This window comes from Acaromyces ingoldii (genome assembly GCF_003144295.1).
Source record: "Acaromyces ingoldii strain MCA 4198 unplaced genomic scaffold FA10scaffold_10, whole genome shotgun sequence".
NCBI lineage: Eukaryota > Fungi > Basidiomycota > Exobasidiomycetes > Exobasidiales > Cryptobasidiaceae > Acaromyces > Acaromyces ingoldii.
In genome coordinates, this window is record NW_020290256.1 from 49,400 (window position 1) to 71,441 (window position 22,042).

A 22,042-nucleotide genomic window follows, 5' to 3' on the forward strand; every position below is an offset into this window, starting at 1 on the left:
GAAATCTGGCTTCTTATCGATGGCATGGAGAGAGACGAGATCAAAAGTTGAAATCGTACTCGCCCAAGTCAATGGACGTGTCATTTTCCCATTTGTCCAACAGAAATAGCTGCAAACAAATGCGATAGAGTGCTTTAAATGTGGGATACCTTCGCCGTTCTTTCAAGCATGAATCTAGTTTGCAGATGAAGCATTCTGGGGAGGCGAAGAAGACGCGGACAAGGAGATCATCAGCATGGTCCTGTGATTTGATACCATTTTCCGCTCGCAAATGGAAGACTGATGCCACAGTCATTGACTTGGGCGAGTACGGTAAGCAAAGCTGCCAGTCGTACGTACCGCACACAGAATCTGGAAGGTGCAGGGATATACATCAATCGCGTCAAGTGAAATTAGTGGCCCCCTCATGTGCGAGAAATGGAGGCATTTCTGACGTTGGAAACGTTTAAAGGCATCATCTCAAGGTCCGACGTGAGTCCTCACTCTCTGACTGCGATTGACGATATCCCCTCTTAATTTTTAATTTGGTCAAAAGGCTGTAGCTCTTGTTGGATCGGAGGAGATGGACAGAATACCTGAGAGGGCTTTCGTCGATGAGGCCACTACGCCCGCAAGGGATGCAATCATTGCTCTTCAGAAAGCGAAGGAAATGCTAGAACGCCCGCAGAGCTTGATTGGTCAGGTTGAGTTCAGGTGGATGGAGATGATTCGCGAACTGGTCAGCGACCTGCGGACGAACGGCGCTTTGCAATACACGTGAGTTCAGCTAAAGCGCCTGAAAGATTGTCGCCGAGCACGCATGTCTCGTGGCGTCGCATGCAGTCCTGATCACCACTTTCTTCATCCCTGAACACTCGTGTGCAGGGAAGACGTCACTTGGACTCAGCCAGTGGGTCTACTGTCCGCCGAGGCCGAACCTTTGGCGGCGCCAAAGCCTGACATGGGCTTCGGGCTTCGAACGCAGCAATCTTCCCAGCAATATCTGCGGGAGCGGCATTCAGAGGCCGCAGTACTGTCGAGAAGCTATCTGAATGCACTTTCGCTTCGCCACGCGATTCCTCCTTGGCCCTCGCCTGGCATTCAAGAACTTGCTTTTCCCTGTATCATCCTCGAAGCCAAGTCCGACTCCCAGCCTCTTCTCTATGCCGAGAATCAAGCTGCAGGAGAGACTGCTACCTGTCTGAAGATGATCGAACGCCTGGAGGAAGTCTACTTTAACACGAATGGACAACGTTTTTCTCCTCTTTCGGTCTTGGCGATATGCTCAGAGGGCCCAACCTTCGAAACTCTGATCGCCTTTCAAAGTGACATCTCAGATGCATCAATCGCACAAAATATCGTGATTAATCTGCAAGGTCTAGGAACCGATGTCCACAACTCATTTTGCTCCTTCTCCGATACAGCATTTAGTCACAATCTGGAAAGGCGACATTACCGATTATTGGAACCTTTTCTTACTGCTCTTGCTCTCAAAGAGGGCCTCGTCTTGGGTCGAAGAGCGATTTCGACCTAGTGTTGTAGCCATGCTTGAAGGCCTGCGGAAGGTCGTCTAAGCGCAGTAGGCGAACTTCATGATGCGAGCATGAAGCTCCTTGGCGATCCCGAGGTTTCTCCACGCAATATATCGAACTCTCATTTGTTATCTAGATCATGACAGACTGCGCAGGATAAACGACATTCTCAACTCCAGCAAGACTGATCATTGGCATCATTCCCCGCAAAGTTCGCGGAAAGAATTAGCTTCACAAGAGACGTCGCAGCCCATCCATGGTCAGAGATACTTGGTCAATCGATGGTGTTTCGACGTCTTGCAGCACCTCTGACTTACACACGATCGAAGGTGTTGAGCACAGCCGAACACGTTGATGATCGTTTGCACCTTCGAAAACGCGAACGACAGCATACATGGTCATCCCATTTGTACGTCTCTTCCGCGCACTTCGCTGACTTCCTTTGCGGTCAAGATTCTTACGCTCAGCTCCGGTCGAGATTTATATCGCTTTCACCGCACTTTCACCAAACGTCTCGCTCCGTTCCTGACAGAATGGAGCTTTCTATGATTTGAAATGGGATTAGAGACAGTTCTACAGGGTCAGCTCTTTCAGGTTGCGTCGATGCTGCCTTCTAGGAACCAAAAGAGACTGCGGCGATCAACAATGCCTTGATCTTTTGCTTGCGCGTGTGCAACAACATTGCTGAGGTCGAGACCTTGGCCTGATGCGCATGATTTCAGACCGACATTCAGCTCAGCGAGAAGCTTGATCAACTCGAAATCGACGAATGTGTGGCAATATGAGGGAATGTGGAAGCGGGCGGTTTCTGAGAGTTCCTTCGAGATCGTCGAAGCCAATTCTGCGCGAGTGCTCAAAAGCACGGAGGATCACATGTTGACCGAAGAATGTCACCTGGTTTCAAGCGTTGAATCTCTCCACGACCCAAAACCTTAGCGAGACTATGCCACCGATTCAGAGCAGAGCACAAGAGCTTTGACATGAAATATCCGAGTGATTGAATTGTGCTTCGTGATCGATGAAACCCAAGCTTTTCCCTCATACATTGATCGGAGCGAATCGTTATCCAGGATATTTGTAGAGGAGTAGAATAATTGCTCAATGCAATTACGACTCGTAAAAATTTTGACTACAAACCATTACAAATGCTGCGCTGTGATCGCACTGCTCAACTTTGTCCGTTCTTGGGCTTAATCAGACATGCGGCTCTCTCACAGCCGTCTTTCGGGGCTTGCACGGCTTCAATAGGGGCGAGACAGCGCTCCTTTTTCTCTCGCGTCTGCTCGACGTACGTCGGCCAAGCTCAAGGTCTGGTTTAGGAAGAGCGCATAAAATATCGTCGCTGGAGCGCGCGTGTGTCGCGGCTACTCAAGAATGGGCTCCCGCTTACTTTTGTTGACAGCGCGTCCTACTGACCGTGTCATCATCTATATCCGCATGGACCTCGCTCGAGAATCGGCACTGGAACGGAACGCTCGTCGCTGAGTTTTCCACCGGGCTTCGGCCTTATGTCTCTCATCACATCTCGGCCAACGCTTATGTGAACTCGGAATTGATTGCTCGGAAGACAATCACCGCTGAATCATCTCCATTGAAGTTGACTTATCAAGACAAGCATCGCACAAATTGATACCGTGGTTGTATTTCACTATTGTTACTTCTATCGGCTACGTACCTGCTTTGGACGACTTGAATAAGCAGCTTTTGAGCTTTTCATACGCTGGATATTCCCAGCAAGCCAGCCTACAAAATTTTAGTAGCCTCCATGGTCTTGTCAGATTTTGATAAAAGGCTCGCAATCATCCGGCTAAGGTCGACGGTGTCGTCAAAGATGGATATTGGCTTTTCTGGTCTGCCAAGTACGAGGTGACGAGGCCACCTAGCTCTCCGAGGTCAACTTTCGCGGTAGCACCTCTCTCGCGGGCAGCCTGCTCGGGATGAAGGCCCACTCATGCCGTCTCTCGTGGGCAGCCTCTTCGATGAAGGCCAATTCGTGCTGTCTTTGTAACTCATAAGTTTTTGTGACTCCTGGAACAGCGTCAACAGGACAAGTTCATCTGACTCCCGCGAAAATTGCAGCTTTGCTCCGATCTAGTTGGTTCTATCTGGCCATGATCTTTGCTCAAAGCCGCTTGTTAGGTGAATTTCAGACATCTCAAATTATATCGGGGTTATCTCGCACACATTTTCGATTGCCTTCTGTCCTCCACGTCGAGCATTTAGAACTTGGTGCCGATTCCTGCTTGCTTGCCACCAGCTCCTCCAGGTTTTGCATGAATCGGTTCATTCGGCGCGTGACAGTCTCCAATCCAACAAGGATCGGATCGTGAGAAGTGGGTGACAAAGCGCATTAAACGAGAAAGTGATCCCATCACATCTGAGCTTGTACCCTGCCGCCGAGAGACCGCTGCTTCCACTCACGAAGACCTTCACACGTACACACAACTTTCAAACTCAATGTTGCTTTGTACAAGCCCTCTTGAAGGATGTATATGGTCAAAAACTTCATTTCTCGCTCTCAGCGAGACTCAGTAGCCCTAGAAGCCAAATTTGCAGACGTGTAAATAGATGACATATAATCGGTATAGGACGACGTGGAGTCATGATAACATTAATATACACTAAATGATCTTGTCATGCAAGGTAAATTAATGCGTGTGCTGCACGTACGATACCCTGGGTCGAGAAATGTCTGGGGTCATCGCTGAGATCGATGAGGGTACCAAAAATCTGGCTGAGCGAGAGATGAGTCGCGTCATTGCCGATTGCGCCGATGCTGGCTAAGACGTACAGAAATCTTTGAGCAAGAGATGAGTGGATGAGCAAGAGCTGAGTGGACGTTTGCAGCAAGAGCTCGACAATGCAAAGATGCTCTTCTTGGAAGCCGCAGCAGGCGTTGAAATAAAAGCATGCGCGGGACACTTTTTCAATTAGGAGCGTGCGCGGGATCCCACGCGACGGTACTGTTCACAGATGAAAAGCAAGTACGACACAAAGCCCATTCTTCACGTGACTTTGGGAACGTACCCACCTTACGCCGCCCTTTTTTCTGTTACGAGTTCAGATTCGATTCTGCCTTGTATCCTCCACGACCAACGCAAGGCAATTATTATGTTCAGTATTAAACATCTATTCGATCGCTTGGTGCACCGCAAAGACAACAGTACGATACCAACAAAGTCATTTGAGACCTACCACGAATTGGCGAATTTCTTTGTTAGACATCTGCCCGATGAGGAACGTACTTTGCTACATGTACGCTGCCGAATAGAGGGCAAGGGGCAAATGCGCGTCAGGTGGTGTGAAGACCAGGGCCGCACTAAGGCAGGCACCCGATTCAATGCGACGAAGCGGGTGGTGCGCTCGCTGCGCGACACCGATGAGGCTCATCAAACCATCTGCGAAGCGCTTCAAGATCCCCACGAGAAGTACCAAATCGGACCATACGAGCTTGTTTGGAAAGGCGTTCCCGTCGAGAGCGTCTTTGATCGCTATACTATCATCGGCTCTCTGATGGCAGCTAGCGATGCTCGGGTGAGCGATAAGTGAGGACGACCGATCAGATAGTCTCATTACGACAAGGCCTACTCAATAATGACTTCGACAAAGCACTGCTCCGAAAGTGAAGTTCAAGTGTCGGTGCTCAGGCGAGCAGAGACCAAACACAGCAATGATTTCGCAGGTGGTGATTTAGTCTGACATTGCAGCTTCGTGTCCACATGCAATGCTTCTTCTTCGGAGAGCGATTCGCACGTGCCCTTATCGTCAAGAGCAGGGCCGAATGTAGACTGTGGCGTCGCTGTTGAAGCGGGGCTCCTCGGCCTGATTCTGCAGCCCATTGGGAGCATTGCACGAAAGAAGGAAAAGCTCAAAGAAAGAATGTCTGCATCCGTGCAACGCTCTATTGTAAGGCGGGGCGTGGTTCGGTACGAGATACCTGCCATCTCGGAAGCGTGGGCTTGGCAGCCTCCTTACAGATTAGACGGGAAGATTAGCGCCACGTTAATGAAATTAAAATTTTGAATTATTTTTTTGCAAGGTCCAGCTCCTAGAGTATCCTCGGCGCAGTTACTTCTTTTTCTGCTCTTCATGGTCGGGATATTCAAGCCGGATCATCTTAATTCGAGTCGGATCATCTTTGAGCAACTGTTTATAGATCTGCTTCAGCAGATCGTCGATCGCGTCGATGTGCGTAACGCTCTTCATTCCGCAACGATGAGCAAGACGATCAGAGAAGCTGTGGCTACGAGAATTGACGAGATGGCATGGCGAGAAATGGAACAATCGCATCGTTGGATGCTCCCGTTCACCCCGCATGAGCTGAGATGATGGGAAACTCGACAATTCGCTGGTGACGAGACAAAGGACAAGCAGGTCAACGATAATACGGACGCATCTTCTGACGCTGACCTCTGTAAAGAATGACAAAAGATCGATTTGGCTATCTCATATGAAAGCTTGCCTCCGTCGCCGACTTGCTCGATCAGGAACAGAAGAAGCATATCGAGATCTCCTACTTCCGTTCTTCAAGAGATAAAGACCATTGATTGCAAGAGAAAGCCTAGTCGGGAACATCCACATAAGCCGGCTTACATAATCGTAGGCTTCCCTTAGACCGTGAGATATGCTGATTGCTTTTCGAGCTCTTACCTATTATCCTGCGCTTTCTTGAACTGGCTTTGCAAGAAGCTCCTGAGGGTGTAGTCGAACCCCCTCAAGTCACGCTCAGCGTCATCACAAGGGCATCCTTCGACCATTAAAGAAATTAATTGGTATTCTGGACGACTCGCTATTGGTGATCACATCATTCACTAAATGGCCCTTTTGTAAGAAGACGCTCACTCCTTCGTTTCCCGTATTGCCGGCGGACTTCGACCCAAGCACAACCTCAGCTTTGCTACTGTATGGAGCCGTTGCTTGCTCCCAAGGAGTGTCCCGCGCTATCGAAATTGTATTCGCTAGCGACTCGATTGTGTTGGTGTTGGTATTGATGTTGCTTTCTTTTTCTTTTCTTTTCTTTTTTCTCGTCAAGATTGCTACCGCAGCCGTCACCACGAGAATTGTGTTCCACTGCCAAGCAAAGTAGATATGCTCGAGAGCAGTCGTCAGGCAATACCAGGCTCAACTTATGTGTCTTCTGACTCAGGATGGTGAGCGCGTCACGTCCGACTTCGCCAGATCAATAATCAAATGGTGATTAAATGGAAATGAGGCTCGTTCTCGCACGATTCATCATGCGTTTCGACTTTACCATGGAGCCGGCCGATGCACATGTCCTTGAAGTTTGAAGTTCTGGACGATAATGATTGCATCTTTAAGCTCGGTGGGATAAGATATGACGCCTGAAATTCTGAAATCGATTTTCACTTTCGCCGCAAGAGCGACCACGATATCTCAGCTGGAGTTATGTTGAAGATGAACCACAGGTGAGCCACTAAGGTTTTTCGAGATTAGAACAGGCGCTTGTCACCACATTACTAGGCAATATTCTACAGTGCTGTGATTATTTTATGCTTTGTTTCGAAGCAGGATCTGAACTTGTGCGAACAATCTTAGAAAAGCGGGTTTTCGAGAGTCAAATTTGAGGATTCGCAAGATCACTTCAATATGTAGCGAAACATGGAGAGACATGCGAAGCGAAGCAAGGAACACAAAAAGTACGAAGGGTCCCTTCTCTTGCGACTATCTTACACTTGCAACATGCCAAAAGCTCTGACAATTGTGTATGAACCTCGTCAACATCAATTTGGTTGTGAAAAGACTTCTTCCCTCGCTATCTTCTTCGGGTGAAACCGACTTGTAGAGCTTTATGCTACGGAGCAAGAAAGCGACTTGAGCAAGACATAGACGTATGTAAGCATCTCTAAAGCGGTACCAGTAAACGTACCTCCAGAAATCAGAGGTACTTAGATGGAAGTCAGAATCAGACTGCAGGACTCCTACTTCTCCAAAAGCTACAGCGACATTCTTTTGAAGTGCAGGATAAGCTTCAAGGCTCTCTTAGCAACCTATTCCGAAGCGAACCCCTGAGGAGTAGGACGAATACCTCGAATCCCGTGTAAAGGCGATGTCGCGGCACATCTGCTCGGTTTGACCCAAATTGTTGGAGGCTCAAGTGGCTTGGAGGAATTAGTGATGGGTGATTGCATTGACAACGAGAACATCTGGCTTCTTCGTTTATAAGGAAGAATGGCACATTGGCCGGCCTGTAAAATATGAGAAGGGTCTCTGAGCCGTCACGTCCCCGCCCTCGCCGCTCTCTTTCCTCTTGTATTGTCCATTTGCTGTACGCGCTGCTTCACTAGCACTCTCTCCTCCTCTCCTTCGGTCGCTTGGAAAAGGAGATGCACAGACTCCTGTCCTTGAATTCATCGCGCGATGGCTGACGCAGCAGACAGCTTCCCGAGCCACCTTCAACGCACACTTCCACAGTATTTAATGAGTCCATGGCCAGACCAAGATGGCGGAATGCCGAGGCAAGGGTCTCAGGACCTTTGCTTATCACGTTGAACGCACAAGAGAGATCCCATTGACGATTTTGGATTACGCATTGAGCGCTGAGATGAGACGAATGACAAATCAGAGTAGATTAAGTAATTTGCAACTCGCGATTGCGCAAATTTAGCGACCAAACTTTGCGACCGAAGACTGAGCACGCCGATGACGTCTGTATCTCTCAAGGGGCGTTCTCAAGGTGGACGACGTGAATCGGGAATCAAAGTCGCCGTAGGAGATGCGTAACAGTAGACTCTTCAAAGGCCAGCATCTTTGAGACTATCTGCGCTGATGGCTCTTTGCTCCCACCAACAGTTGTCTTCAATGGCATCAACAGGCAGATGGATGTCGTACAGCGCACTAAAGAGCTTGGAAACTGGACGTTGTGAGAAATCCACGCGGTTCAAACAATGGCAATGTCATGCTGCGTTGGATTGACAGTTTTTACAAGGCTGCAAAGGACAAGAAGAGCCCTATAAGATGGCGGCTGCGTCTCCTGGACAACGTGTCATGCCACCTTGTCGACGGGGTGCTTGTGAAGGCCGAAGAGATGCAGATCGAGATCGCCACATATCACTGAAACGCCTCGCATGAAATGCAGCCCCACGATGTCGTCGCCTTCAAGACCTACAATAGCGAGTTTGATAGGCTCAAAGAAGATCTCAATGAGCGTGACATCCCCATCAACAAGCTCAGATTCCTTGGCTTGCTCAAAGAGGCCCGGAAAGAAAGCCCTAGGGACATCATTGTGCGTAAATTGTTCGAAAAGTCAGGTATCTGGCCTTTAAATCCTGCAAAAATCTCTCGAATGCACCTTGCACCCACAGACAGAGTGCCTGCATACGTGAAGAACTCGGGACTCATCTCCTCAGCCTTATGCAGCACTGCTGAAGCGAATGGAAAGCGAAATTGCCCGAATGCATCAGGCGCCATCAAAAAGGGCTCTCATTGTTCTCTGTAGCCCTATAGAAACCGTCGAGCCAGCGTAGCATGACCACTGTGTTATTCGAGCCATGCTGATTCCACTTGATAAACTAAGTTACCGACTGTGCTGGCATGCTGGAGTATATCCATCTGACGATCAGTGCCGTTAACTACAAACGATAGCGGAAGGAGAGAGCCGTCAGCACAGATTGTCTCGGTGACACTGTCTTTTGAAGTATCTGCGACTTCACCTCTGTGTGGCGGAAGTTCGTAGCGGCTTCCTGTAGCCAGAATGCGGCTTTCTCTGTCCTGGTGAGCTTGAATTGATACTTGAGAGGTCTTCGTCTACTTCAAAGATGTTTGCAGCTGTCGCGTTATGCTTTGTGACAACCTGCTGCAGCTTAAGGAATGAACGCAACCTTTTCAGCATGACCTTGAGATTCACGAAGCAATAAGTCGACTCAATCGTTCACAATATCCTTCAACCTTTGGCAGTGTAGACGCCCACATCCTAGCCTCAGTCTGAGCCTTGATTTGGCGATAGCTGAGCTCTCTGTGTCGCTCCAGGAAGCAATTATACCATCCTGGGACAATAGACGATTTTGCAAGTATGCTGGCCCGCCCTTCAAGAACTTTCTTTGTTGGATTCCATCCCAAGGTGTCCGGTCGAATGATCCACCTACAGATTATGCGCTCCTCCCAGTCAGAGAGCTCTCTCCTCTCCTTTATTGCCACAGGCGCCGATGAAATGCCTTGAAGACGTTGGAGCACTGTTTGCTGGCAGACACCGTACTACTTCGCTGCTTCAAAGCCGTTATTACTCCATCAACCAGCTTTTCTGCTGCTTCTTACACCTTGGAATCTTTTTGAGTGATGTTTCCAAGTACCTAACAGTATTTGGATGTCAGTATTTGTGGATAGAGAGAGTGCTGACGGTTCAAAGATGCAGGATAGATGGGCTGCACCTTCCAAAATGAGCGTCCGCGGAGCCAAAAAAAAAAAAAACGCCCATTTATGACCCGGTACCCGGCATGACAGCAACAAAATCATTCTTAGGAATACAATTCCATATCTCCGACTTTTCTTCTCGTTCTTTAGAGACTCTTTGACTACTACATGGCTCTTCTAAAGCGGCAAAAGAATCAAGCGATCGAGGATGGCATAGTGGTATGCTGAGGTGATCAAACACGTGTCAAAAGCGTACGCGGAATAACTTTTGAGGGGAAGAACTTCGGAGAACTTTGTGACACGTGACAATTCAACCTAATTGTCCGAATTTCCGCTTATGCAACGTGGCAACCGGCCTAGCCTCGATACAAAGATGAGATCGAAGGACTTTTCTACAGACTCTAACAGACGGTTTGACCTACGTACCACCATGTCAGACTCTCAAGGCACAAGCTATACTAAGGCTGCCAGCCGAACCTATAGGAAACGATTCCTAGAGCAAGCATCTATCTTTGTCAATCGCCTTCCACAAGAACGGGTGCCGTTGCATATCGACATTCTTAAGCGGAGCCTGAGCGATCTAAGTCCATTGACGCCAGCCTTGATTGGGGTGGGTCAATTCTTGTTATCACGTACGTCCTATGTCGTGACCAATGACGTCTTCCGACGCAATCTAGTACGAACCGACTATGGCCAATATCGCTGATGCTGTGGGAGAAGGATCAGTCCCGGAGCTCCGAGAAGCGATATCTTGCGCCATCATGGTCAAGGAAATGCAACCAAATTCTTATCAGGGCAGGGTGGAGAGCGCATGGATGCATCTTAATCGCCGAATCATGGGTATTATCACGGAATGCGACGCCTTTTGTTCGAGGTGAGGATTTCCGAGAATTGACACTAAGGCCGCGCTGACTCTTTGCGCACCTTAATATGGATTAGCGAAGATGTCGCATGGACTGCACCTGTCGGTCCCATGTCAGCAGATTCGAGACCGCTCTCTATTCCAAAGCCCGACATTGGTGTCGGACTTCGCGTGATCGAAAGGGCAGAGCTGCAAACAATGTCTTCGCGGACACGCGCCAGGGACGAGCTCTTGACCGAGCCTGTCCTTGGGCAGCTGAATTCGCACGCAGCATTCAGGCTTATCGCGGCGCCTTCGACAGGGCTGGAAGAGATCGCGTTTCCCTTTCTTGTGTACGAGGCAAAGTCGGACTCGAGTTCCCTATTTTTTGCGGAAAATCAGTCTGCAGGTGGTGCTGCCAAGGCTTTGAGTCTTCTGCAACAACTCTCGTCCGACAACGATGGCACAGAATCACCCCCCGTCTTTGCCTTCGCCTCGTGCGGAACATTGTGGGAAGCTTTCATCGCATTTTACCAGGAACAAAGTGAATCGTATGTGAGTCTCCATTTCTCGTCTCGTCCGAGAAGGCGGACCCTGACGAGGCCACCTGCACACTTCAGCATCTCTTGCCGATCAGCAGAAAACTCGATCAAACCTGTGACATCGATATCTTTCATCTTCAAGTGATGTTGTTGCGGATTCGCAATTGGGTGTTATCGGTGTACAAACCCAAAGTTGAGTTGATGATCAAGAAATTACTCACAGAGTATCGAGGACAGACAAATTAAAGTGCGCAAATCGGACAGAGGCCGATATACCTTGTCCTGATTGTTCCCTATGTGGACACCACCTTTTAAAGTCAAGTTAGGAGACTTCAATCATTAAACGCCCCAATTTCATTTTCTGTGGAGAGACGTTAACCCGAGTAGCTGGTGATTTTGATCGTCGCAACGAAAGGTTTCTGCTTGGAATCTCAATTCAGCGCCGCTTCATCTGGAGCGCTCTACTTCTTGTTCCCTGACAGATTTTCGGGCCCATCATTGCGATCACGAAAGCCACAAGCGAGCTCATGTTCCAGTCTACGACTTTTATGGAGAGAATAGTCAGGTAGAGCAGAGAAGAAAGTTCTAGGAATTGATGTCGGAGAAGAAAGCTCCATCCGGTGTCTGGCGCTGATGCATCCCTCGCACGTCTTCCTGCACAGAATTGTACTGTGGTCGATGAGAGTTTCCAGTCATCGTGCCGTGCTCGCATTTGGCTTTTTTTAGCTCTCAGGCATGCTACAGCCACAATTCTGGTACCAGTGGAGCTGTCTCGCTTTGTTCTAGCTAGCTGTCTAAAATTTGTCTCCAAGGGTTGGTTCTTTTCACCTTTTTTTCCGCCCTAATCAACTAAGTAGCCCTCGATTCACACTTCGCGATGAAGTACGTCTCGCTGTATAAGCACGGCCGCTTCATCCTGGCTCTGAGGAGTAACCCTATTCCTTCTATGAGAAAGCCGCGCAGAACATACAATTGCTTACAGTATAAGAAAAACATGGCAAAGATGAGGCATAGTAAGCTTCACGCGTAGCCGCTTATGAAGTGAACAGTACGATCGCAAGCAGTCTTGCGGAAGGCACCAGCGGAAGCGAACAGGACAGAGTGCACAGACTGATAGCATTTGTCTCTTGAGCAAGACCAAACGAATCAAGAAGAGAAGTAATATGCTGCGAACGATCCTTGATGCCAGTGGCGAGAACATTCTGCCGACAGCAAGCACTTCGACCGGAAGAGCCATCCCTGAAAAGACTGCAAGGCTAGTGAGCCTTAGGCGGCTCGCACTACAGAGTCGTTCACGGCATCAAAAGGCGCATTCCTGGTCCTCAAACAAGGAGACAGGTACGCACTAGCTATTGTTGGTCCAGTGAATCTTTTCAACAATAACATGATGGCCATACGGGAATGACTTAGAAGACGAGCTCTGTGATATCACGGATGCTGGTCATGAAGCCTCATGAGCATCAACAAAATTCTCGAAGAAGAAAAATGCTGGTCCATAGATTCTTGCGAAACAGGCACGAGCAATGTCGAGCCTACCGCCCGCTCAACAATGCGCTCGGAGACCAAAGCCTGTCATACAAGAAGAGCATCATCTTCAGCACAGTATTCTGGTATGCCACAGCCTTTTTTCGGCGAGCACCAACGCCTGTCCAAGGCTCGCATCCGTCATACCTGTCCTCGTCAGCTTCCTGAAAGGTCTCAACTCGGATCGGATCTTGTGATGCTCTTCTTCACCTCCACTATCTCAAGTAGATGGTGCATCGACGAACGACATCGAATCTTATGTCGATCAGATTTGTGCAAACGTCTGCGAACCAATAATGGTTGACGTCGGTATCAACTATGATCATGGATGCAGCAATGCATCAAAAGAAGACAACGGATGAGACTGTTCTTAAACACAGACAATTGCCCAATTGAATAAGTCCGGTAGCGCATATGGCAACATAAAAATACTTTTTTTGAGCTAGGTCCGGTCCTGGCTTCAGAGCGAATCCAGAAAGAAGTCCATGGCTCAGTTCAGTCAGTACCTTCTATTGCTCTTTTCCTTTCTACTTCGAGTAAGAGCTCTTAGCTCTCTACCCGCGCTCATTTTTCATTTTTGAATCATGGGCTCGGTAATGTCGTGAAAGTATTGACTTCCCTTCTCGAGGCTGTACCTCTGAATGTTGAAAGCCCGAAAGACGCCCTGGTCACTTTTTGGCATGAATTAACATGCTGTTTTGTTCTGTGCTAGGAGTCTAGAAATCGTGAAAGTGATTTTCCTGGAGACATGCTGTCTTTGGAAAGTGATGGCTTCAGAGATTCTGCCTTGCGGATGGTCACTTTCTTTTCTCTTTGAATGTTTTGAATGCCGATGAAACTGCATGAGTTTGAAGTCTAATTTGAGTATTTTTCGTGCCTTCTCCTGGAATCTGTCTTTTGTTTTTCTCCTGCCGATGCTTATTTAGAAAGCAGATATCTCGCCACTTGTACTGAAGGATAGTGTGCATTGGTGGCGTTAAGTTTGATCGAGAACCACAAGCGCCACAGCAAAAAGGCAGCCTTTGAACTGCACGCACCAGCATAGCTGATGCGAGTCAGTGCGTTTCATCGGACATAGCTAGGCCTGTCCCAGTTCAAGCTCCTCTATGCTAAACACCTGTGTCAGCCGGGGCAAGATCCAAAGAGTTCCATTTCTGAGGTTCTGTGGAACCTTTGGCTCCCGTCTCAGGTCAATGATCGCGTATGTGCGAATGTGTGTGACATAATCTTTCATCTAAGTTGTTAGAATAAACAGATCCACGCATTCTTACACAGTCTACTGTGGCAATCATCATTTCACTTTCTGATCCGAGCTCGAGATTGTGAGACAAGACAGCCTCGCAAAGACCTTTGCGATCCTTGTTGGACCAATTTGTGACAACAATAGGATTTAGGCAGACCCCCGGTTGCGTCACGGGCGCACCTTGTGAGGCGGCACCAGAGCTTTCTCTCAATGCACAAGATCAATGCTTCCGGATGGGTTGAGTTAGATGCGTCCATATGGTTGGAAGAAGGCAAGACTTATTTAGGAGGCGTATCCGCAAGTCAATCTATTATATCAGAATTAGCGAGTAGTTTGGCTGAGGAGAGTTTCTGCAATGGCTCCTTTAGCAGAAGCAATTGTGACGAGGACCGAAGATGATGAGCGTCTCAAGCCACTTTTGTCAACTGGCACATGAGCTCACGACAGCTTGAAGAAGGTTGTTCACCGAAGTTTTCTCAGGTAGATCGAGATCGGCAAGAGCGGCCAAGCTACAGCTCTGTAGAATGTTCTGATCTCTGTTGACTTCCACCTTCATCGAACATGTTTCTGCACAAAGAGGTCGGTGTGAGATGCTGAAGTCCTCAGCAAGTTACTGGCACTCACTTTTCTGTCAAGATTTGGAAGAAAAGGCACCCGAGAGACCACAAGCCGCTTTTCACGCCGTATTTTCCTCTCTCAGTATTTTCTATTAGCCACAGAAAAGGTTCGAGGCAAGGTTAGCTGTCACACGTTTTCACTTACAGGCGATCTGAAGCCAGGTGTCTGCACTGGAGGAGAAATTGAAGTGCTTATGCTGTAAGCGCAATAGCACGATACGATAAGATGGCGGAGGTATGTGCTTATACCTGCGATGCCCCAACGCCCTTCCATGTCTAATTGACGTACGATCGCCAAGTCCAAGTCGGCGATTTTTGCGCGGAGGGTTTGGTCAATCAAGACTGGCAAAAACAATATCGTGACTTACATTCTTCTTATCAGCCTCTTTACCGCATCTAACAAATTTGTGATACATATGCTTGCCATTGGATGAGTTCTAGTCGTGATGAATCACTGACTCTTGATTGTCTTGACCATCATGAAGGTAAGATAAGCCAACGCAGACTTGCGCAGAGAGTATGTCGCAGCTCGATGCTGTCGCTCACCATTTAATTTTCTTTCTCAGCCTCTTGAAAGAGTGACGCGTTCGCTGTACTTACGTCGCTGCATTCCTGTGAGTCAGAAAACTTTCCATGTCCCCATAACCGCCCAAGTCCATCAGAAGATGCAATGAGCCTCCGTTAATCACCGAGAAAAACGCATCTCAGGCATCGAGCGATCCGTAAAAAGGTGCTTTACAAGGGAGCAGCTCATCGCAAACTGGTTTTTGGCATGAGTACATGTCTAGGTAGACGTTTGCTAAGCTAGCATTCGCAACCCTCGCATACCTGTAGCCGCCGGAGACCTGATCCAATCCATAAAATGCTGCCTCAGCTTTCTCGGCAAAAACACGATGCTTTCTCTAAAAGGCGGTCTACTCCTCGCATGAAAGACCTCGTCATTGTGACCTGCGCGTGCGATACCGAGGCAGACGGAAAAAGGGCATTGTCCTTGCAGCATCTGTCCACAGGTCGTGACTCTGCCTACCTCAGCGTCCACATATGAAATTCAAGCGAATACATGCTCCTCTGCCGCAAATGGAAGCCCCTTTCTTTGTAAGGTCTGCATTCCCAATATTATTGTGGCGAAATTGCTCGAGCACGAAATCCGAAAGCTCACTGATACGATCGAGTAACAGACGGGTCCGATAGTGCAGTTGTAGAAAAAGGCGAGGGCGATAAGTGGCGAGCCGATCGATCACTGGTTGATGAGCTGTCGCCAAAGCCTAAGCCGCCGATGATGGCCAAGATGATACAGGAGAAGAACCCACCGAAGGTGTAGATTGCTCGTCTGCCTAAGTGGTCCACGACTTCCCAGGAAATTACGGTGCCGATCAAATAAGTAGTACTCATGACGATATTCAAATTGAAGACGTTTGTCTCCGACAGTCCTGCACGTTCGTAAAAATAGACCGAGAAGCCCATCAGTGGGTCCCAGCATAGCCATTGGAAGGCTCAAGCAGCGCAGACCTGTTGCAGGAATGGAATGAATCAAGTCAGCTTTCCGGCAGCCTAGTCAGCTTTCCAGCAGCCTTACGGACGTCGTCCACTAATATGTTCGCGACTGACAACCTCAATTCTTCTTAAATTGACACCACGGAAGCAGTCGAATAAGCTCGCTCCTTTCGCCTCGGCCTCCTGAAGCGCCGTGGTGTGAACCACATCGCGAAGCTCTCTTTGAATGCCTTCTCGCTTTTTGTCTTTGCTGTGGCCGATTGACGGAGTCTTTCTTTGGCTTCTTCGTGGCGACCCTGACGAACGAGCCACCACGGCGACTCGGGCACGCAATAAGCACAAATAGGAGAGCGACGCGGCCACATTCACCGAGGAACAAAAGGAAGTCGCCAGGACCACTGTCCTTCCATGACTAAGGTAGCGCGCACAACAACGGAGGAGAGAAAGATGCCGAGACCCCAGCAGAAACTCACAAAAGTGGTCAGGTAGTGACGAAGGATCTACAGGCAAACAGCGAAAGTGATTGTGAGGGCTTGGGAGATACCCTGCGTTTGACCAAGAATAGACCGCTTCAGTTCAGATCCGGAGCGTACCATTTTTCCAGAGAGTCTCACCCAGGGTATGCCCTGAAGCACCTCACCAAGGGCGAGGATAGGAAGTGACGGTACAAAGCCTAGAGTAAAGATGGTGCAAAATATGATGGCAAGCGAGACCATGAGTGCTCGTCTGTTCATGATCGTCATGAGTTCAAGGCGGTTTGGCTAGTTTCTATATGATCTTACTTACCTGTACCTGAACCGCTCAGATACCCAGCCATTGAAGATCAGACCTATGACCTCCCCAACGAACGAAGAATTTGCCAGACAGTCTGCCAAGCTTTTCCCTGCTTTCGAGACCCAGATTCGAGACCCGATCGGGCGTTGGCGGCAAGTCAATCCAGACCGGTGAGGAACAATGCAGAACGGACAGAGCTGGTCAAGATCGGATCATGAACCGTTTTCATGACCCCCGAGAAAGGTTCGCATAGGTCGCCCATCCACATGCACTAAGGATTTGCGAACCAGCAAGATGACTGATTCCGGCAATCGAGATCCGTATCACTTGAGAGGCAAGCAAAGGCGCTGCAACAGGACCGCAGACGGAAGCTCCAAAGGCGAAGCCGGCGGCTGTGCGAACGAATGGCTGAAAACAGAACAGCAGCATTAGCCGATGTCGGTCTCAACATTTGGATCGACTCTCACGCCGTCTGCTGCAGTTTTGAACACTTGCAAGAGTGCCTGTGTGTTTTGCAGTAACATGTTGGCGTAGAAGGTGACGAGGAGAGGAGATCTATTGGAGACTAAGAAGCGTACCGCACTTAATGTACCCTTCGTGCCTCGACTGCTGAGTCGTTTGGAAGGCGGTGATTAAAGATAGGGGTTGCTGCTAGCACGGACCGGGTGCACGAAGGAAGAGCATACCAGCAGCCGAGATACAAGAAGAGCAAGAACCTCTCTTTACCTTTATAAAACGGGTGCCGTAACGTGACAATAATGTACCCTTTTCGAAGTCTAAAGGACATTCGCCCAAAGTCTAAAAGCACATTCGCCCAAAGTTGAAAGGACACTCGCCCAAATTCATGTCAGCTTATGAAGCCACGAGCAAGTCGATGTCAACGATGTCCGACCTCGGCGATGCCAATACCAATTCGAGCAAAAGCACCAGAGCAACAGGCCGAGGAGGCAGATATCACCGCTCGTGCGACATCTGTAGGTCATTTAAGAGCCGATGCGTCCTACCGGATGCTAGGTCAATCTGTCCTAGCGTGTCGTCAGCCCAACCCGCTGAAGTGGCATGCTATCGCTGTCAGCTTCTGAAGGTGCCTTTTTTCGTGGCTCACGACGTTTGTGCACCTTCAAACGGAAGACGTAAATCGGACAATCTTCTGCCTCGTACATCTCCGTCAGCAAGGTCCGCCCACGCCGAATATTACGACTTGACAAACGATGCACGAAAGGGGCAAACGCCAAGCCTTCTCGTGACTCACTATTGGCTGTCAGTCGATTTAAGAGATGGCTGCCGCACAATTTCTGGCCTCGCTTTTCCTCCAATACTTCGTGACAAGGAAGAGTTTGCCATGCGAGGTCAGCACCGGCTGGTTTCTCCGAAGAAGAACTTTGCCCCCTTGCGTCCACCCTTTGGAGGCAATGGTCTCCTATGTGCAGCGATTCCATCCTCACATTTGTTTGAGCCGCTTTTGACAGAAGTGCGACAGGTCGCTGCATGGCCCTCCTTGGTTGCCTCGATGATCGGAGACAGGGCTCCAGTCGCTACGCTGTGGTCCACTCTGGCTGTACAAGTGATCATGTCTGGACTCACGGACGCTCGAAATGGGTTCATGCCCGACTTTCCTGGCTACGAGGTTGAAGAGGTGGATCAGACATTCCAAATCGTCAGTGGGACCACATTGCAGGCGAAGATTCGATACGACTACTTGCTCGTCTGTTTCATGATATCTCGTCTCCTTGCTATCGATCATATCGTGCCGGCACTGGGCAATCAAGAGCAAGCTCCGTTAGAAGGAAAATATGCCCTATGGGATCACGAGCTTTTTCTTGAATATGCGAAAGCTCTTCAAAGGACCCGACGTTGTCGTTTCAGACGAAAGCGTTGACGTCGTTGGTGTTTGTCACAAATCGATGCGACCGCCGTACTGTTTGCCGCAAAGGACAAAACATAGAAAGGTCAGCCCGGTTCCCAATAATTCCGAAAGCCAAAGAAAAGCTATCCGTCGTATCCCCCCTCCAGCACAGGAAGTGAGAGTGAGGGTTAAGCGTCACCCACAAGCAGGGTTTGTTGGCCGATCCACCCCAAAGCCTTCGCTTTGAGCATCACCGACCAGCAGGAGTCTCTGGCGATATTCCCCAAGCCGTCGTTTTAAGCGTCACCGACAAGCAGGTGGTTGATAGGCGTGTCCCAGCTCTACCCAGACGGTTTATGCATCTCCGTCAAGCAGAGTTCCAACGCAGTCACCCCAAACTAGCCTGGACCACATTCCCGCTCTCGAAGAGAGAGACGGAGAGGCCGACTTTTCTTTTCGTTTCCACATGCCAGTCCCCGACCTGAGCAAGTACGTTAGTACTCACATGAATGGAACCCTGTCAGCGACTGGCCACATTTCTTGTGGCACTTGATCGCTGGATGCGCCGAGAAGCATCCAGCGCCCTCGGTGGACATCAGCGCAGTTTGAGGTCGAGCGCTGATTCTTCTGGTAATCGACGCATGTCATTACCGCCTGTGTGCAAAGTTCAGCATTCGGGTAGCTAGCTAGTCAGAAGAAGTGTACGCACGAAAGGGTATTTATCCGTCGCAGAACCGAACGGAGCCGCAGCTTGTATGGTACGGATCTCCTCTCGTTGATGCGCCATGTGACGGTGGAGGCGCTCATGCAGGCGTCCGAAAGCCTTTTCTTGCTGTTGGATATGGCTGTGGACCGTCTCTTCTTGAAGTTTGAAAAGCCTGCGAAGACGTTGCTGCTCTCTGTTCTGCTGCCGCGTTACTGCTTCCCGACGCCGGTGAGAGACTCTTTCCAGGCCAGCTCCTTCGACAAACGACGACGAAACGCTCGCCGACGTCGAGTAGAAGGCACTGTCACGGCTGTGTTGCCGTTGTGTTGCCGTCGCACTGTCTGCTTCTTGGCGTCGGCGAGCGTTTCGTCGTCGTTCGTTGAGGGAGCTGACGTGAGAAGTCTTGAGACTTGCATCTTGTAACAATCTTCTGTTGGCATTGTGCAACTTGCTGTGTTGGTCATTTTGGTCGTCTGTGGGAGAAGAGAGTGTTTGTTTGGAGAGAGAGGGGGGAGAAGGGTGTTTGTTGGAGAGAGGGGGGATGCGAACGACGAATTGAAGGCTTCTTTTATACCTAAAGCCTACCACAAAAGCTACAGTACAACCAGCGGGCTGCCTTTCCGGTGCAGCGAAACCTCTGCTGTCGTGCCTCTCCCTTATCTTTGCTCGCTTAGCAGTAATGCTACAGGACACTGATACGGTGCGATGCTCAGTGCTCTGGGCGGGCATCAGAAGAGAGTGGAATACGCAATAGCTTCGCCCAATGAGGGCACAGAGGCGCACCGTGCACTGCGCACTACATTCAGTGCAAAAAAAGCGCCATCGCAAGAGGCTGGACGGCCGTTTTTCCGGCATTTGCGCCGCTTGTACCCACACAGAGCCCATCTATGAAGGCTGTGTTGCCCTTGTCCCGCCGTCCACGCCGTCCACGCCGTGCGCGCCGGGCGGGCCGTCGAAAAGGGCTGCGAGAACTTCTTGCGGCGTTGACGCCTCTGTGCGGCCCGTTTTCCGACGTCATTGCCCACGACACGGTCTTTGAAAAGACTGTTTGAGCCTTGTCATGGCATTTCCGCCGCTTTGTAGGAATTGCGAATTGCGTGATCTCCTAGCCATAATAGGTATCGCACAGAGCCATCAAGTCATGGAAAAGACGGACCGCCGAGTCGGGGCGTTTGATCAACGGTCCACTTCTGACATTGTATCGTAGACGGACCAATTTCCGTCCTCTGGCCTTTCGCTCTCATGTTATCAGGCCATGGGAGACAGGGACCTGGTCGGGGCATTTGATCAAAGCTCCACTTTGTTCTGAGAACAATTTGCGTACCACATAACTTCACGGTGGACGAGATGCCATCCTAGAAAAAGCAGCGGGGTCTTTTTCCAAATTAGGACTCATCTCAACTTCCGGCCTCTTGAGATATGCTCCGCACTTGTGCCGCGTCTCTCATGAGCTCAGCACTTGCTTCGCTACTTGTTATGAGCGACGTCGGGACCTCCGACACGCAGCTGGGCAACAGCAGAGGGCGCGCGCTAAGGCTTGACTTGGCGGTGTTCGGCAATCTTGTTAATTTCCAAAGGCGGCGCCGTGCACTGCGCTGCAAAGCATTTAGTCAAGGCGCCTCAGGAAGGAGAAAGGCGTTCGGCGAGAAATTGGTTTTCCGACAAACACCCTTTTTGCCCAGCGATTTCTTCATATGCTGGTCTCTCGAAATACCTCCGCAATGTACGTCAGAGTCCGCTGCGCCTCCCGGGTTTTGGAGGACCAGCCCTGCTCGTTGAAGACTCCGCTCATCTGCTATGGCTGCACTGCCACCCTTAGTCTACAGCACTGCACGACTGTACCTTTCACGGTATTTTCTACCCTGGGGATTTCGCAAAGCTGTAGCACTCTCTCTGTGCCGTCAGAAGATGACATTGGCATTGTCTTAGTTCCAGCAAAGGGCACCTGATCTGACGCCTTCTCGAGCAAAAGGGAGACGAACTGTTTCTGCTTACCAGGAGTGTCATCGAAGAAGAAAGAAGAAATAGAGCCCACGCTGCCGATTGCCGATCTTGGGTCAAAGAGTTGGTAAACTTGCTGATCGAGCTCATCCTCAGGCCCTCATGAGCTTTCAATCACTCGCAGTAGAGAAGTGGTCATAGAGAGTTATGAGAGTCTCGCTTGGCCTGCTGTCACAAGATCAGAATTTATAAAAACACGGCTCACACCACCGCGATCGTACCAGCATTCTTCAAGCCAACGCCTTACATCAAGCAAACTCGACGTTATCGTCCTCCACGCACAACTGCACAATCGCAACAAAGTGTTGAAACCGCCGAGGCAGGCAACCGCACAACCCCAGCATCACTCAACTTCCCTCTGTCCTTCAGCCGTGAGCCTATAACAAGGTGCGAGGAGAGGACTGGAGATTCAATGAGCGCAACGGCAGGTGACGAGGACGAGGCCAACGATGATTCCGGATCGTCCGATGAAGCAGCTCAGTAATCACGATGCTACAGCCCATTGATATCAAGCCTTTAGCTCTGAAGGGGTCTCGCTCGTAAAATAAATCTCCTGTCCTCTGCTCGCTTCGATAA

At 49.6% G+C, this 22,042-nt stretch overlaps 5 protein-coding genes across 5 annotated transcripts; 4 read left to right on the forward strand and 1 right to left on the reverse strand.

Moving 5' to 3' along the window:
- The first annotated feature begins 348 nt into the window (after positions 1–348).
- On the forward strand, positions 349–1,341 carry FA10DRAFT_49388 (hypothetical protein). The gene is made up of 3 exons (XM_025525520.1): positions 349–471; positions 536–756; positions 887–1,341. Exons 1-3 carry the CDS (start codon positions 418–420, stop codon positions 1,029–1,031), a joined length of 420 nt encoding a protein of 139 aa, XP_025373836.1. The 5' UTR covers positions 349–417; the 3' UTR covers positions 1,032–1,341.
- A 351-nt stretch (positions 1,342–1,692) lies between these two features.
- Positions 1,693–2,052, reverse strand: FA10DRAFT_270010 (hypothetical protein). The gene has a single exon (XM_025522964.1). The coding sequence runs from the start codon at positions 1,905–1,907 to the stop codon at positions 1,743–1,745; it is 165 nt and encodes a 54-aa protein (XP_025373837.1). The 5' UTR covers positions 1,908–2,052; the 3' UTR covers positions 1,693–1,742.
- Positions 2,053–8,586: 6,534 nt separating this feature from the next.
- On the forward strand, positions 8,587–8,835 carry FA10DRAFT_224238 (hypothetical protein; the record flags this gene model as incomplete). Its single annotated transcript, XM_025518601.1, has 1 exon — positions 8,587–8,835. A coding segment is annotated over one exon (249 nt), but the record flags the coding sequence as incomplete, so codon positions are not given.
- Positions 8,836–10,409: 1,574 nt separating this feature from the next.
- FA10DRAFT_270013 (hypothetical protein) lies at positions 10,410–10,892 on the forward strand. Its single transcript, XM_025522965.1, has one exon. The coding sequence runs from the start codon at positions 10,568–10,570 to the stop codon at positions 10,754–10,756; it is 189 nt and encodes a 62-aa protein (XP_025373839.1). The 5' UTR covers positions 10,410–10,567; the 3' UTR covers positions 10,757–10,892.
- Positions 10,719–11,602, forward strand: FA10DRAFT_49429 (hypothetical protein). The gene is made up of 2 exons (XM_025525521.1): positions 10,719–11,274; positions 11,340–11,602. Exons 1-2 carry the CDS (start codon positions 10,852–10,854, stop codon positions 11,505–11,507), a joined length of 591 nt encoding a protein of 196 aa, XP_025373840.1. The 5' UTR covers positions 10,719–10,851; the 3' UTR covers positions 11,508–11,602.
- The last annotated feature ends 10,440 nt before the right edge of the window (positions 11,603–22,042 follow it).

Bases quoted from the DNA above. Each gene is read 5' to 3' on its own strand.
- FA10DRAFT_49388 (XM_025525520.1), top strand. From the start codon at position 418: ATGGAGGCATTTCTGACGTTGGAAACGTTTAAAGGCATCATCTCAAGG. The intron at 472-535 runs GTGAGTCCTCAC...TTTGGTCAAAAG, and splicing joins GCATCATCTCAAGGTCCGAC to GCTGTAGCTCTTGTTGGATC. The intron at 757-886 runs GTGAGTTCAGCT...ACTTGGACTCAG, and splicing joins AACGGCGCTTTGCAATACAC to CCAGTGGGTCTACTGTCCGC.
- FA10DRAFT_270010 (XM_025522964.1), bottom strand. From the start codon at position 1,907: ATGTATGCTGTCGTTCGCGTTTTCGAAGGTGCAAACGATCATCAACGT.
- FA10DRAFT_270013 (XM_025522965.1), top strand. From the start codon at position 10,568: ATGGCCAATATCGCTGATGCTGTGGGAGAAGGATCAGTCCCGGAGCTC.
- FA10DRAFT_49429 (XM_025525521.1), top strand. From the start codon at position 10,852: ATGTCAGCAGATTCGAGACCGCTCTCTATTCCAAAGCCCGACATTGGT. The intron at 11,275-11,339 runs GTGAGTCTCCAT...TGCACACTTCAG, and splicing joins AGGAACAAAGTGAATCGTAT to CATCTCTTGCCGATCAGCAG.